The following is a 13,456-nucleotide window of genomic DNA, read 5'->3' as shown; positions in this document are numbered from 1 at the left end:
CACCCACCCTGAAGACCCAGCTTTCTTTCCCAATTCGCTTTGGCACTCCTTCCACTCTTGCATTCAAGCAAGGCACTAGGTAATTCCAGAGGGTTCGGCTGGAGTAGGATTAGAGGTATGTGTTCCTGGGCCACATCTGTACTCTCCACTAACCAAGAGAACCAAATGTATAGGGGCCCCTAAAGAGTCTTGCCTTCCAGTGCAAAAATGAGGGGCCTATATGTGCGAGATTGCTGAGCTAGCTTGGGAAGGGACCAGAGACCTTGGAATTTTGAAAGGGCCTGTCTCTTGCGTGACTCCTGAAGTCTGCAAATACAGCAGCCTCAGGTTTGACAAAGGGAGCTCTTGGCATCTGGAACTCAAATAATTCTTTATTTCACCACCTGCAAGCAAAAAAATCGCTGGCCAATTACAGGGAATTTTCATCCCTGCACTGTGGCCTCTGTGGAGCTCAGTTTCCTCATGGCTGCAAGCTTAATTTGTGTATAGCGTTCTTACTGCACTTGGCAGTGCCCAGCTTTGTGGACCCATGTGGTCTTGACTCAGGTCCCAGGGTTGATGTCCCCCACCTGGAGAACACTGTCCTGAGAGGCACCTTGATCTGTACACCAACAGGTCTGTCCCATGGGACAGGTGGGCAGCCACGCTGAGAGCTCCTGCCCACCTTTACATGGTGTGAAGCACTTCTCCGGGTGCTTCTGGCGTGGAGATATCTTTCAGTGAAGTGAGCTTTCCCACTATCTCTCTGCAAATTTCCCATCTCTCAGAAGCTGAGGGAGAAAGCAGCAGAGAGACTAACAGTCAAGTGAAAGGAAGAGGCAAGAAAACCACAGGGCCTGTGACTCCAGCCACATCTGTGGTCATTAACTGAAGAGGCAGTACACCAAAAGTATCTAGAAAGAAGAGGTAGAGGACACTCAGGCTGGAAAAAGGAGATGGGACAAGAGAAGACAGGATGCTGATGGGAAAACAGGAAACACCTGAGAGCACAGCAGCAGGGATGGGACACACCAATACTTGGGCGCTCTCCCACGTGTGGGGTCTGGGAGGTTCCCCCTGTACCTACACCTCAGAGGGGGAGAAGGACGGACAGAGAACAGGCAAAGAGCTGACAGAGGAAGCAGGTGTAGGGGTGCAGCGAGAGGCCAGGTGAAGTGCTACCAACAGAGATGGAGAAAGGTAATATGCCACGCTGTCTTTCCACAGAACTCCATCTGCGAGTTGTCCCACCCATCCCTATGGCACTATGAAAGTGCTTATCAAGCCCACTCCGGAGAAGACTCTCAGCAAGTCTTTCTCAACTGAGACACAAAAAGCCCTGGCTTTTCCTGTCCTGCTTGCCCAGCAAAGATGAGGGCAGTGCCCGCCTTGGCCTCAGTGGCAGCGGCAGCTGTAGCTGCGGCGGCGCGAGCACGTGTGTGGGCCCGCTGGTGTTGCGACAGGGAGCGGCTGTGGCTGAAACACTTGCCACACTCCGCACATTCCGCCGGCCGCTCGCCCAGGTGCGTTTTGCGGTGCAGTGCCAGCTTGGAGCCCACGCTGAAGGCTTTGCCACACTCAGGGCACTTGTGGGGCTTGTGGCCGGCATGGTTGCGCCGGTGCACGTTGAGGTTGGACACGCACGTGAAGTGCTTGCCGCACAACTCACAGCGGTAGGGCTTCTCGCCTGTGTGTGTGCGCCTGTGCTTTGTGAGGTCCGAGCGGTCGCTGAAGCAGCGGCCACACTCGGTACAGGGGAAGGGCCTCTCGCCTGTGTGGATGCGCTGGTGCACCACAAGGTCGGAGCGCTGCCCGAAGCCCTTGCCACACGTGGTGCATGCGTGTGGCCGCTCTCCCTGGTGGCTGCGCCGATGGCGCAGCAGCGTGGAGCTCTCACTGAAGCGGCGCCCGCAGTCGCTGCAGGCGTAGGGCTTCTCGCCCGTGTGCGTGCGCTGATGGCGCACCAGGGTGGCGCTCTCCAAGAAGCCCTTGCCACACTCTGGGCATTTGAAAGGTTTCTCACCCGAGTGCGTCTGCAGGTGTCGCGTTAGTGTGGAGCTCTTGCCAAAGCTCTTGCCACACATACTACATTGGTGTGCGTCCGAAGTGCCTGGCTGCCGAAGTGTGGAGTCACCAGGGCTCCTGGCCGTGTGGACACGCAAATGGCTCCGAAGTCCCACACCGCTGCGGAAGGCCCGCGGGCACTGAGTGCAGCGATGGAGCGTGTCAGCGGGCACGGCCGGTGTCCCCCACGGGTGTGCCCGTGCCTGGTGGAAGCGCAGTGCGCTCTGGCGGAAGGCACGAGGGCACAGCGGACAGCGGCGCGGCAGCTCAGGAGGGTGCCAGTGGCGCCTGTGCAGCAGCAGAGCCGGGAGGTGTGGGAAGCAGCGGCCGCAAGCTCGGCAGCGGCAGGAGCGGCTGCGCCGCCTGTGCGCGCTCTGGTGTAGGTCAAGGCGGCCGCTGTGATGGAAGCTCTGGCCACACTCATTGCAGATGTAGAGCGTCTGGCCTGCATGAGCGCGTCGGTGCGCACGGAGGTCTGCGGCCTGTGCGCAGCGCTCGCCGCACTCTAGACAGCGGAAGCGGCTGTCGCCACCATGGGCGCGCTCATGCCGCAGCAGCACCGAACTGTAGCGGAAGCTCTTTCCACACTCACTGCACCCATAAGGCCTGCCGGCTGCTGCCTCTGAGGCAGCAGCGAGCATGATGAGGGCCAGGCCGGGCGCCCTCAGGGTGCAGCGTGCCACTCACACTCTGGAGTCCACCTCCTCCAGCTGAGAGTTATTTTCAGTTTTCTTAAGGCCTAGAAAGGGAACGGTAGCAGAGGGAAGAGAGGGAGGCCCGGAAAACTGGTCCGCGGATTCCAGGGTTCCTTCTCTCACAGCAGGTGCTGTGGCTGTTTCAGAGGTGGGCTGCAGCTAGGTTTACCATGTGCCGTGAGCCCTGCAGGGAGAAGGTCACTGTGAGCCCCAGCAACATCTATGACAGCTACACCTTGGGGAATGGAGGGGCAAGCACAGGCTCCCTGTTTTCTGTACCTTCCCCAGCTAGACCATCTCTGGAGTTCCATTCTCCAAGAGGAGGCAAAGCCATGGGAGTCCTAGAAATATGGGGGGGGAGGGGTCCTTGTGCCACCAGGAAGGGCAGTAGGGACTCAAGAGGGGAGCCTTCCTCCAGTACACTGTTCGGGAGGGAAGGAAGGGTGTCCAGCTTGTTTTATGACCTTAGCCCAGGGACCTAGGCCTGGAGATGCACTAGGGAACGACCAAGGAGGGATGGGTCATGAGAAGTCCCCTGGGCCTAAACCACATCAACACCTTCCTCTGAAGACCCAGGGTTTCCTGAGTAACCAGTGTGAACCCAGCCAGGCCTGGGTTGGAAGCGGTGAAGCATAAACCTATCCAGCAGCAGCCTGGGCAAAAGGCTCAGGAACGGCTGGGATCTGGGCAAGGGAAGGTATCTGAGAAAACCCAAAGTATTGCTCCTTGGCTTTGGACAGCACCTGATACACAATCATACCACATCAGTACACAGCCTCAAAGTTCTGTGGCCTAGCCTTGAGAAAGCAACTCAGGACCCAGGAAAGGGGTAAAAGGAAGCATGGATAATTCACAAAGAATATTATCAAAAGTTGATGGCATTATCAAAGAAGTGATCTTCCCATTTCTAGGGAAGGCTGGGGAGAAGGAAGGGACATCCTTTCTAATTCTCAGGGCATTCAAGTTGTTTGCAAACATTCTGCAGACTCTCCTCATTGCCCCAGCTCCAGGGATCTGAGAACCTGGAGTAGCAAAGAAGCCCCTTCATGGGGATGGAATCTGCTCTGCTGTTTTCTTTATCTCAAGTGGTATCCCTGAATCCTTCTGACAAGTTGGTCCAGGTGGCTCTCTGTGAGCAGGGTCAGCATTTGTGCACAGAACCTCCTATGCCCTTTATTTAGAGCACAAATTGGGCTGCTCTCCTCACCTGACTGGCCTCACCACTGACTGTTCCCCTCAAGACCCATGGATCTGTCCCCAGTTCAGTTCAGTGGGACACGGGAGACAGGTATAGTCACTATAAGTTATAGGCCATGTCACCCAACAGATCAGTGAGAGTAAGCAAATAAAATAGTCATCAGTCACTTTCTTATTAGCAGATGGAAACTCAAATACCCAGAGCTGTGGTTAAAACACCCCATAGATGGGGTCCTCATCTTTTGGACGCAAATAGGGTCAATTGAAAAAAGCCTTTAAAACTACAGACCTGCAGGGGTGGGCTCTGAAGCTTCTGTTCCCCTCCTTCTTGGGAAGGAGTGGTGGATATAGCATGTTCTCTCCCTGTGCCTCTGGAGCAGGATGTGCTGTGCCCTGCAGGAAGGATAAAATAAGAGGGACAATGTGAATTTAAACTGAACAAAGGGGACAGATGCAGGTAGAAGAGAAAGAAGGAAACATTTCTTGGAAGAGAGTATTTTTAAAATGGATATTTTCAAATATAAAAAACTAACAAGAATAGTACCACAAATCACTCACTCACCTTCAGCATCTATTTACATTTTGCTATTTCGTTTCATCTATGACACTCCCCCCACCCTACCCCAGCCCATACACTATTTTTTTTGGGGGGGGGGGTGTCTGGAGTATTTTAAATCCTAGACATCTTATTCAAAGAGGATGAGTTTTAAACAAAATCTGCAAGCAGGGGCAAGAGCCCCTCTGCAGACCTGAGAGCAGACTTTAGAGGGAGTTTCTTGGTTCTTCCAGAGACAGTTTTCAGCCCAGGCACCTGCTTGGGCTGCTAATTATAGCTGGTCAAATTCAAAAGAATGTTTGCCCTTGTGTGAATACAACCTTCTCTCAAGGGTCAGTGGTTGATCCCAAATGGCAAAGAGAGCAATGCTTATGTCCTAGTGAGTATTCCCCCTCACCTGAGTGTCTCTGGAGACCCTGGCACCTCTCAGGCCAAGTTTCTGGGATTACACCCTCTGCCAGGCTACTGCCTTCAAGGGCACATGCCCAAGGAAGGAAAGACAAATGCACAAATGAAAACACACACACATAAATGACATATAAACAAAGATACCATTTTGCCCCATCACAGACATGGAATAAGAGACCCTGGTCAAGGGTGCGGGTTTTGTGCTTGAGTGCCAGGGTGTATCCTTCAAGTCTCTCTTCTGTACCTCACCCCATGCTGGAGCTTGCCCTGGAAGGAAAGGGTCTATGCTTGGGAAGAAATCTGAAAGAAAAAAAAAATATTACTGTGCCAAAAGAAGAACAATTTCTAGACTGTCCTAACCATCATTTTCCTGATTGAGTTCTGAAGTTGCTATACCACCAAATTTCTTTGATTTTTGGAAAAAAATAAGTACAAGGGAGGCTTCGAAAGAGGGAAGGGGGTAATTACATGTGAATTGATGAAAAGTCCTAATTGTTCAATACTTTAAAGTATTTTAGTACCTTTCAAGTATTTAATACTTACAAACTTATTATACATAATTAATAAAAGACAATTACTAAGAAGATAAGCTAATGGCAAAAATTAATATTCACAATAAATGTTTCGTATACCATGAAACTTTTTTCTTAATAGATATTGCAGGCATTTCATGCCATATCTAACTGTTCACAGGAGTGTTGGACTTAATCAGGATTTAGTACATTTACTAACAATCTACTGTGAGAGAAATGTAGTTCTTTTTCTTCTGAGTTGTGATGTTCAGTCAGTATAAAGATTTTCCTCCCTGGTTATCTCTTCTGCCAGGCCAACATTTCTGGGGCAAGTGATCATCTCACAATTCCTCCATCTTGAAGCCAGAGTTGGATAAAACTGGTCTGGGCTGCAGGAGTGGGTCTGAGGGCTGTCTCAGCTGTGCTGTCTGCTACAGTGGCCACAAGCCACATGTGGCAACTGAAACTTGAAATGTGGCTGGTCCAAAGTGAGACGTGCTATAGGTCAAATACACTCCTAACTTCAAAGACTTAGTATGAAAAAAGAATACAAAATATCTCATTAATAATGTTTAATGTTGACAATATATTGAAATAATATTTTATATATATTGGGTTAAATGAAATATAGTTTTAAAATTTATTTCACCTGTTTTTAAGAAAAGTGATGATTACAAATGTGGCTCACATTTCTGTTCTATTAGATAGTGTTTGCCAAATGGCCTTTCCAAACCCTGGAACAATGTACAAAGGGAGGCTGACCCACCTCACAGTCCCTGAAGGGGACTGCATGGGAAGAGGTCACCAACTGCCCTGACCCTTAGAGCCTCAGTAACCAGAAGACAGCCACTCTCCTCATCTCCTAAGATGTGGGGCTCTGGCCATACCCTCCAGAGGGCCCATCTGCTCTTCAGGAAAGTGAATATCCGTACTGCCATCTAGGAGACCTGGTTGGGACTTGGGGTTATAACTCATGCAAAGCCTATCACTGCTGCTCTCCAGTTATTACTAGCATCAATACGGAATGGCTCTCATATGTTTCTGTGTATGTACCCCTTTCATCCTCCCAGTAGTCCTTTGAGGTGGGTACTACTGGTTACCCCGTGTGACTTGAGGTTCCCCTGTGGCGCAAGCTCATCCAGAGCCACAAGGACGGCAGGTGGGTCCAGGGACAGGAAGGGGATGGCAGGCTGGGAGGCCCGTCTCAGGCTCTCCCCGATAGTCCCCAACCCTTCCTGGCCCTGGCCAGCTGGCAGCAGTGCAGCAGGAAGCCCCGGGCGGCCCCAGGGACCACCATGGGACCGGGGCTCACTCTGTGTACTCTGCGGTGGATTCCTTTGCGGTCCTGGTGGAGGAAAGGAAAGGAAACAGTCAGCCTAAGAAGTGGTTTGGGGAGCAGTAGCTGCATTCGGGAGAGAAGATTCTTCTGCTGGCCTCTCTATATATACTTAACCCCCACCCTGGTCCCAGTCCTAAAGTCTGTTGCCCAGCCCTAATGACAATGTAGTCTCCAGGACTCTGAGACACCCCTAGAGGCTGCTGAAATTTACATCCATCTAGAAGCAAATAACCCACTTCTCACTGTTGGGAGGAGGAGGGGGGAGGAACTGGATGGATGGAATCGTTTCCCTGACCCTCTGGAGCCTGCTTTGGGGCCTTTCCACTTGTAGTTCTTTCTACCTGAAAGCCCTTTCTCCTCCTTCATTCAGGGCTCTGCTACAATAATCCCTCCTCAGAGAAGCCCTACTAGCACCTTCACTCCTCCAAAACAGTGATTCCCAATCTACTCTGGAAAGGTTTCGGTCTCTTTTCTAGGTGAGCATGGGGTATGAAATCCAGAGCACCAGAATGGCCAGTGCTCACTTCCCTTTTTCCCATAACAGAAACAAGGTCCAGTACTTTAAAAGACATTGCCCCTTCCGGCTTCGGATCCAGTCTGACATGTTTAAGGAGTTGGTGGAAACAGGAATGACAGCTCCCTCCCCATTCCAAGTACCCAAGCCCGATCATGATCCAAACAGATTCTTTTGCAAGGTTTTTTCACAAAGATTTTCCTGTGAAATCTGGGAAGTGTGGAGAATGTATGTATGTTAACAGGGAGAGAACATAGTAGGATAGATTATTCTCTATGTTCCTTTCACACATGGGCAAGACTACAGCCCAGAAGAGCCAGAGGAGCCCAGAACTGGGATGAGGAAGGGACTATATGGTACTTTTGCACTCTTCCTATAGGCCTAGCAAGAAGTTGGGCACACATAAGGCATCTAATACTTTTTTTAAATGATGTATTAATCTGGAATACAATTCTTTCAAACGTTAGGTTCCTGGAGGAGAGGGTGTCTCTCTAGTCATCTTATCCTCCACAGCCCTATCTACTGCATATACTGCAAATACTCTGGCTTGGTTTACTAAGTCCTTAACTGCAACCTGTGTAGGAGACCGGAGAGGCAAGTGTCCAAATTCTGGGTCTTCCATTACCAGCTGTGTGACCTTGGACAGGGGACGTGGGGTGTCTAACACTCCTGCCTGAGAAAACTCAGTAAAGGAAGCTGCGATCATGTTTCCTATGAAAAGAGGGAAGGTGTTAAGTCTGAGAACTGCAGTTGCCGAGTTTTTAGGATTTACTCTCCCCAGGTAAATTTTATGGAACCCTGAAAAAGAGGTCTGACTCTTACCACCTAAGCATCCTAAACGTTCTGCAAGACCTTTTTAAAGTCTTTTCCCCCCGACCCACCCCCCCAAAAGAACACTACTTAACAGGATTAGAGCAGTGTGGGGCTTTCGTAGATCCTCCCCACACACCGGCAGCTTCGAGAGTAAGTAGTGACATTGGTTACTCATTTTAAGACTTGGTGCCTAGTACTTAACGGGAGCTGAGCACAACTATTCGAGGAATGAGGAACGCCCCACAGGAGCAGGTCGCCTTCCCTGGCCCTCCCGCAGCGCAGCCAATCCCGGGTTCATCAGTCAGTTTTCGTCACGAGTTACTGGTCAGATTCTCCTTGCACGAAACTTCCCACCCCGGGCCCACCCCAGCTCTTCACACTTGGCGCCAGCCCACGCGAAGGACAAGACAGGGCACCAAAAACGTAGTGGAGAGTAGGGGGCGTTTAACATCGACCGAGCCCAGAGGCTGCCGCTACCCTTTTAAACTGACTCAGCCTGGCGATGTCCGCATCGTGGGGCCGCCAGCCACGAAGGTCACCAAGGGAGGACTGGCGAGGACATACGGAGGGCAAGGCCTGGGAGGAGCAGGCCGCGAGGCAGCAGCGGGCGTGCGCCGGCCAATCGCTTGCTCCGCTGCGGCGCCGCGTCACTCGTTGCCGGGGCGTCGTTCTCGACGGCTGCAAACCCTAGTCGCCCGGAGCGGAGGGAAGAAGCCGGGCGCAAGTTGGGGATCACTGCCCGGCGCTAACCCTCCCTCCCGGCCCTTCGGTCCCCTCACCGGTCGCCGACTGGATCCTCGGACACCGCGCGGCTCGCACTCAGCTGGCTCGCCGACCCCAGCCTGCCGCACTGCGGGACTGGGGCGGGGAAGGGAGGGAAGGAGCTGGCGGAGCGCGGGGCCGCCGAGTGGGGGGAGCTGGGAGGCGCCTCGGGATTGGGGGTCACGCTCCAGCCCCGCTCTCCCGGGTTGGCCAGTGGTGTGCCTCATGAGGGCCGCGTCACCGGTTGCTGGGAGGACTAGGAGACGTAAGAAGGCTCCACTAAAGGTTCAGCCTCGCCTGCCCAAGCCAGAATTCCCAGTAAGGGGGCGGAGCTAAAAGGCGGAGCCTAGGGAGACTCCGGTCCCGCCTCCCTCCCTTGTCGAGGCCCCGCCTTCTACCCAGGCTTAACCAGTCCCTGCCTCCTCATTTGTCCACGTCCCCTCCCAGGGTCTCTTCCACCCCAATCAGAGGAAAAGGCGCTGACCCACGTGCACCGCCTCAGCATCCAGTGGCTGGGTCCAGATGCCCTGTATGGTCTTCCTGCGGCTCACAGGCGCCCGCTGGGTCGCCAAAGGGGGTCCCCGCGGGTGCTACAGCCGGGGATACGGGTGCCCGACTCTGTGTGGCCTTGGGGGCCACCCGCCCGAACAGTCCCGGCAGTAAGTTAGTGACTTCTTACATTGAGACCAGACTTCATACCTATTATATTAATCCTCGCCACAGCTCTGCCAAGGAGGCACCCACAAATTAATGACCTATCCAGGGTCGCACTGCCAGGGTTGGGGGTACTCCTGGCCTGCTTGCCAATTGTCTCTACAAGATCTTACTGGCTGAGCTCTCTGTGCAATGTCGTGTTCCACTGAGATGTGCTGTTAGTGTTGGTTTCCGGAAACGCTTTGGGGAATGTGACTATCCCCTCTTCAGGGCTGCCTATCAGACTCTGGATGATGACTCTCAGGACCATTGTTTACCATTTCTAATCTTCCTTTCAAGGTCACTTAGTACCACACATCCTGCCACTCATCCAGAGCTCCGACCCCTCTTCCCTGCTCAGGGGTTCCCTAAATCAGTGTACACTTAGATCCCTCAGACCTTCCCCTTGCTTTTTTATAAACTAAACAAACCCATGCATAAGCACACATATTAAGAAATGGAATATTTCCAGAACCCCAGAAAACCCTTCGGCGCACTTCTTGTCTCTACTCCCACAGAAAGGGTAACCATAATCCTGACACCATAAATTAGTTTGGGCTAATTTATAGTTTTGACTTTATATACACGGAATCATACTATATGTACTCTTTTTGAGTCTGATACTTTTGCTTAACTTTACATATGTAAGGTTTATTCATATTGTTGAGTGTGGTTGTAGTTAGTTCATTTTTGTTGCTGTATAGTATTCCATTGTGTGACTATACCATACTTTACCTGTTTTACTGAATAAATACAGCTGATGGACATTTGGGTTGTTTCTAGTTTGGGGCTTGTATTAGTTTCCTAGGGCTGTTGTAACAAAGTACTACAAACTGAGTGACTTAAGCAACAGAAGTTTATTTTCTCACAGTTCTGGAGTCTAGAAGTCTGAGCTCAAGTGTCAGCAGAGTTGGTTCTTTTGGAAGGATATGAGGAAGAATCTAATCCATGCCTCTCCTCCTAGCTTGTGGTGGTTTTGGAATGCAATTGAACTCTGCTTTGAAATCCACACATTCTTAACAGTTTAGTCAAATGCCATCTCCATAAACCTGGAGATGCCTATGCTAGAATGTGCTTTTCTCCCCCATAGTTTAAGGGAGGGGCTTTGCCCCACTCATAAACAATGCCCTGAAGCATGAGCACAGTACCTGCTCATCACAGATACTCAATGAATGTCTGCTGATCCATGTATAGCATCACGGTGTAAGGAGTACAAGTCTGGCAGCAGGAGGCAAGTAAGTGGAAAACAGACACAGGATGCAGGCCTAGGGTGATGACAGCCTGAACCAGAAAGGAATGGAGGTGGGAGATGTAGATACATTTTAAGGTAGCATTGTGTAGAGCAGTGGTCCCCAACCTTTTTGGCACCAGGGAACTGTTTCGTGGAAGACAGTTTTTCCACAGACCAGGGTGGGGGGTGGGGGACAGTTTCGGGGTGATTAAAGAGCATTACATTTATCGTGCACATTATTTCTATTATTATTACATTGTAATATATAATGAAATATATAATGAAATATAATGAAATAATTATACAACTCCCATAAAGTGGGAGCCCTGAGCTTGTTTTCCTGCAACTAGATGGTCCCATCTGGGGGCAATGGGAGACAGTGACACCCGAAGTGTGTTGCTTATGTCCAGCCTACTCCGTAATCTCATTTTGGTCGCTGTCACTGCAGAAAACCCTGCTTCACAAAGATAGGATGCTGGAAATGGAATCAGGCTTTTCAGTGCTTTTGTGGCAATCTCAGGATATTCGGCCTTGACTTGAATCCAGAATGTATGGAGATTTGAAGTTGTCTCAAACATACTTTTAAGGGCACTGTCATTTGCGATCTCAAGCAGTTCATCCTCTTCTAGCATGAAGTCGATTCACCTGGCTTATTCACAAATGGGTCGAGGATCCATTCCTTCCCAGTTCGGGGATCTTTTGTGGTTGGGAAGTAATGCACAAACTCTTTTGAAAGCTGAGATAGGTGATCATGCACCAGCTGGGAGGAAGAAGGCCCTGGCTCAGTCTCTTTCAAAATCTCTGCTGATGTTTAAATGTCAAAAATCCCAATGTTCACTCATTGCCCCCTTAATTCCAGTTTGGCTTTGAATGCAGCCACTTTATCTGCTGACTTGAACACAGTTGTCGTTCTCCCCTGAAGTGACAGATTGAGTTCACTGAGCGGGTTGAATATGTCACACAAGTAAGCAAGTTTTGCAACCCATTCTGTGTCACTGAAATGTGCTGCCAGTGGTGACTGTTTTTCTAAAAATCTCTGGAGCAGCTCTCGTAACTCAAAAACTCTGGCCAGTGATCTACCTTTAGAAGCCATCTCACTTCTGTGTATAAGAGAAGACGTGTGTGCTCTGCGTCCATCTCCTCACAGAGCTACATGAAGAGACGTGAGTTAAGGGCATGTACTTTAATGTGGTTGATGATTTTAATCACATCCTGAAAAACGTTGTTAAGTCCAGGTGACATTTTTCAGCTAGCCAGCATTTTTCTATGGATGACACAGTGCGTAGACTCACATTCAGAAGCGACCTCTTTGACCTAGGTAGTGAAACCAGAAAGCCATCCAGTCATGGCAGCTGCTCCGTCCGTGCATATACCAACACAAAATGACCAATTCAGTTTTCCTGATATGTAATCATTCAAAGACTTGAATAGTTCTGCAGCTGTGGTGTTGGTTAGCAACAGAAGTGCACATAACATATCCTGATGCACATCCTCCTGAAAAATATATTGCACAAAAACAAGCATTATTGCCTTGTTGTCAACGTCAGTAGACCTGTCAACCTGGATTGGGTACCACGGTGACTCATTAACCCTAACAATTGTGCCTCAATATCCTCTGCTATTTCATCAATTCGTCTAGTTATGGTGCTAGCCAAAAGAGGAACACGTGCCACCTTTCGAACTGCAGGGTCTCCTAAAAGTTCACAACAAATGTCCTTAGCAGCAGGCAGGATCAACTCTTCCCCGATAGTAAAAGACTTCTCAGCTTTAGCAATGCAGTTAGCCACTAAGAATGATGCTCTCAGTGTAGACACATTTGATGAAGTGGTGGCCTTCAATAATTGCTTCTGTTCTTCGTGTTCACATTTTTTTCTCTTGAAAAACCCCAAAGGCTTGTCTTTTAATGCAGGGTGCTTGGTCTTCATTTGGCAAAGCAGTTTTGAAGGTTTCATGGCTTCGCTGCATAGCCAGTCGCCACATATTATACAAAGCGGGCTTGGAGAATGTGAATCACCTGTTGCAATGAACTCATAATTTAAGTAGGACTCCTGGTATTTTCTTTTAAATGCAGCTTTCTTTTTGTTGGCGTCTTAGAGTCTTCTGCTGTCCCATCATTGGGTCTTTCCCCCTTTTCAAAGAAGCTCTCCAGCGACATTTGTTTTTTACTCATCTTGGCTAGGGTTAGCTTGTGGGCTTACCAAAACATGACTGAGACAAGTGTACAGTGTGGGAAAGAGGCGCGGATGGAAGTGGTAAATAAAATAATGGGCGGGCCATGCGCGGACTAAAATGTGTCCTATTCTGACTTAAAGTCTGCCAGCAGATGCAGCTGTACAATTGAAGTACATCAACTCACTTGCCACTATAAAGCCTGCCACCAGATGCAGCTTAATTGTCACTTGCCACTCACTGGTAGGGTTTTGATATGAGTCTGCAAGCAATTGACTTTTTATGGTCTCTGTGCAGTCAAACCTCTCTGTTAATGATAATCTGTATTTGCAGCCATCCCCCAGCGCTAGCATCACTCCCTCAGCTCCACCTCAAATCATCAGGCATTAGATTCTCATAAGGAGCACGCAACTTATATCCCTCACATGCGCAGTTCACAGTAGGGTTCGCGGTCCTATAAAAATCTAATGCTACCGCTGATCTGACAGAAGGCGGAGCTCAGGTGGTAATGCAAGCGATGCGGA

General features: G+C 50.0%; 1 protein-coding gene across 1 annotated transcript; it reads right to left on the bottom strand.

The window, feature by feature from the left end:
* Positions 1–351: 351 nt before the first annotated feature.
* On the bottom strand, positions 352–9,000 carry ZNF672 (zinc finger protein 672). The gene is made up of 4 exons (XM_060008184.1): positions 8,857–9,000; positions 5,044–5,199; positions 4,225–4,328; positions 352–2,922 (listed from the first exon to the last, which is right to left on the bottom strand). Exon 4 carries the CDS (start codon positions 2,682–2,684, stop codon positions 1,284–1,286), a length of 1,401 nt encoding a protein of 466 aa, XP_059864167.1. The 5' UTR covers positions 2,685–2,922; positions 4,225–4,328; positions 5,044–5,199; positions 8,857–9,000; the 3' UTR covers positions 352–1,283.
* Between the last annotated feature and the right edge of the window lie 4,456 nt (positions 9,001–13,456).

Source organism: Delphinus delphis, chromosome 3 (assembly GCF_949987515.2).
Source record: "Delphinus delphis chromosome 3, mDelDel1.2, whole genome shotgun sequence".
NCBI classification, from domain to species: Eukaryota; Metazoa; Chordata; class Mammalia; order Artiodactyla; family Delphinidae; genus Delphinus; species Delphinus delphis.
The sequence above is the reverse complement of the archived record's forward strand: the minus strand, read 5'-3'. Positions and strand labels throughout refer to the sequence as shown.

Bases quoted from the DNA above. Each gene is read 5' to 3' on its own strand.
- ZNF672 (XM_060008184.1), bottom strand. From the start codon at position 2,684: ATGCTCGCTGCTGCCTCAGAGGCAGCAGCCGGCAGGCCTTATGGGTGC.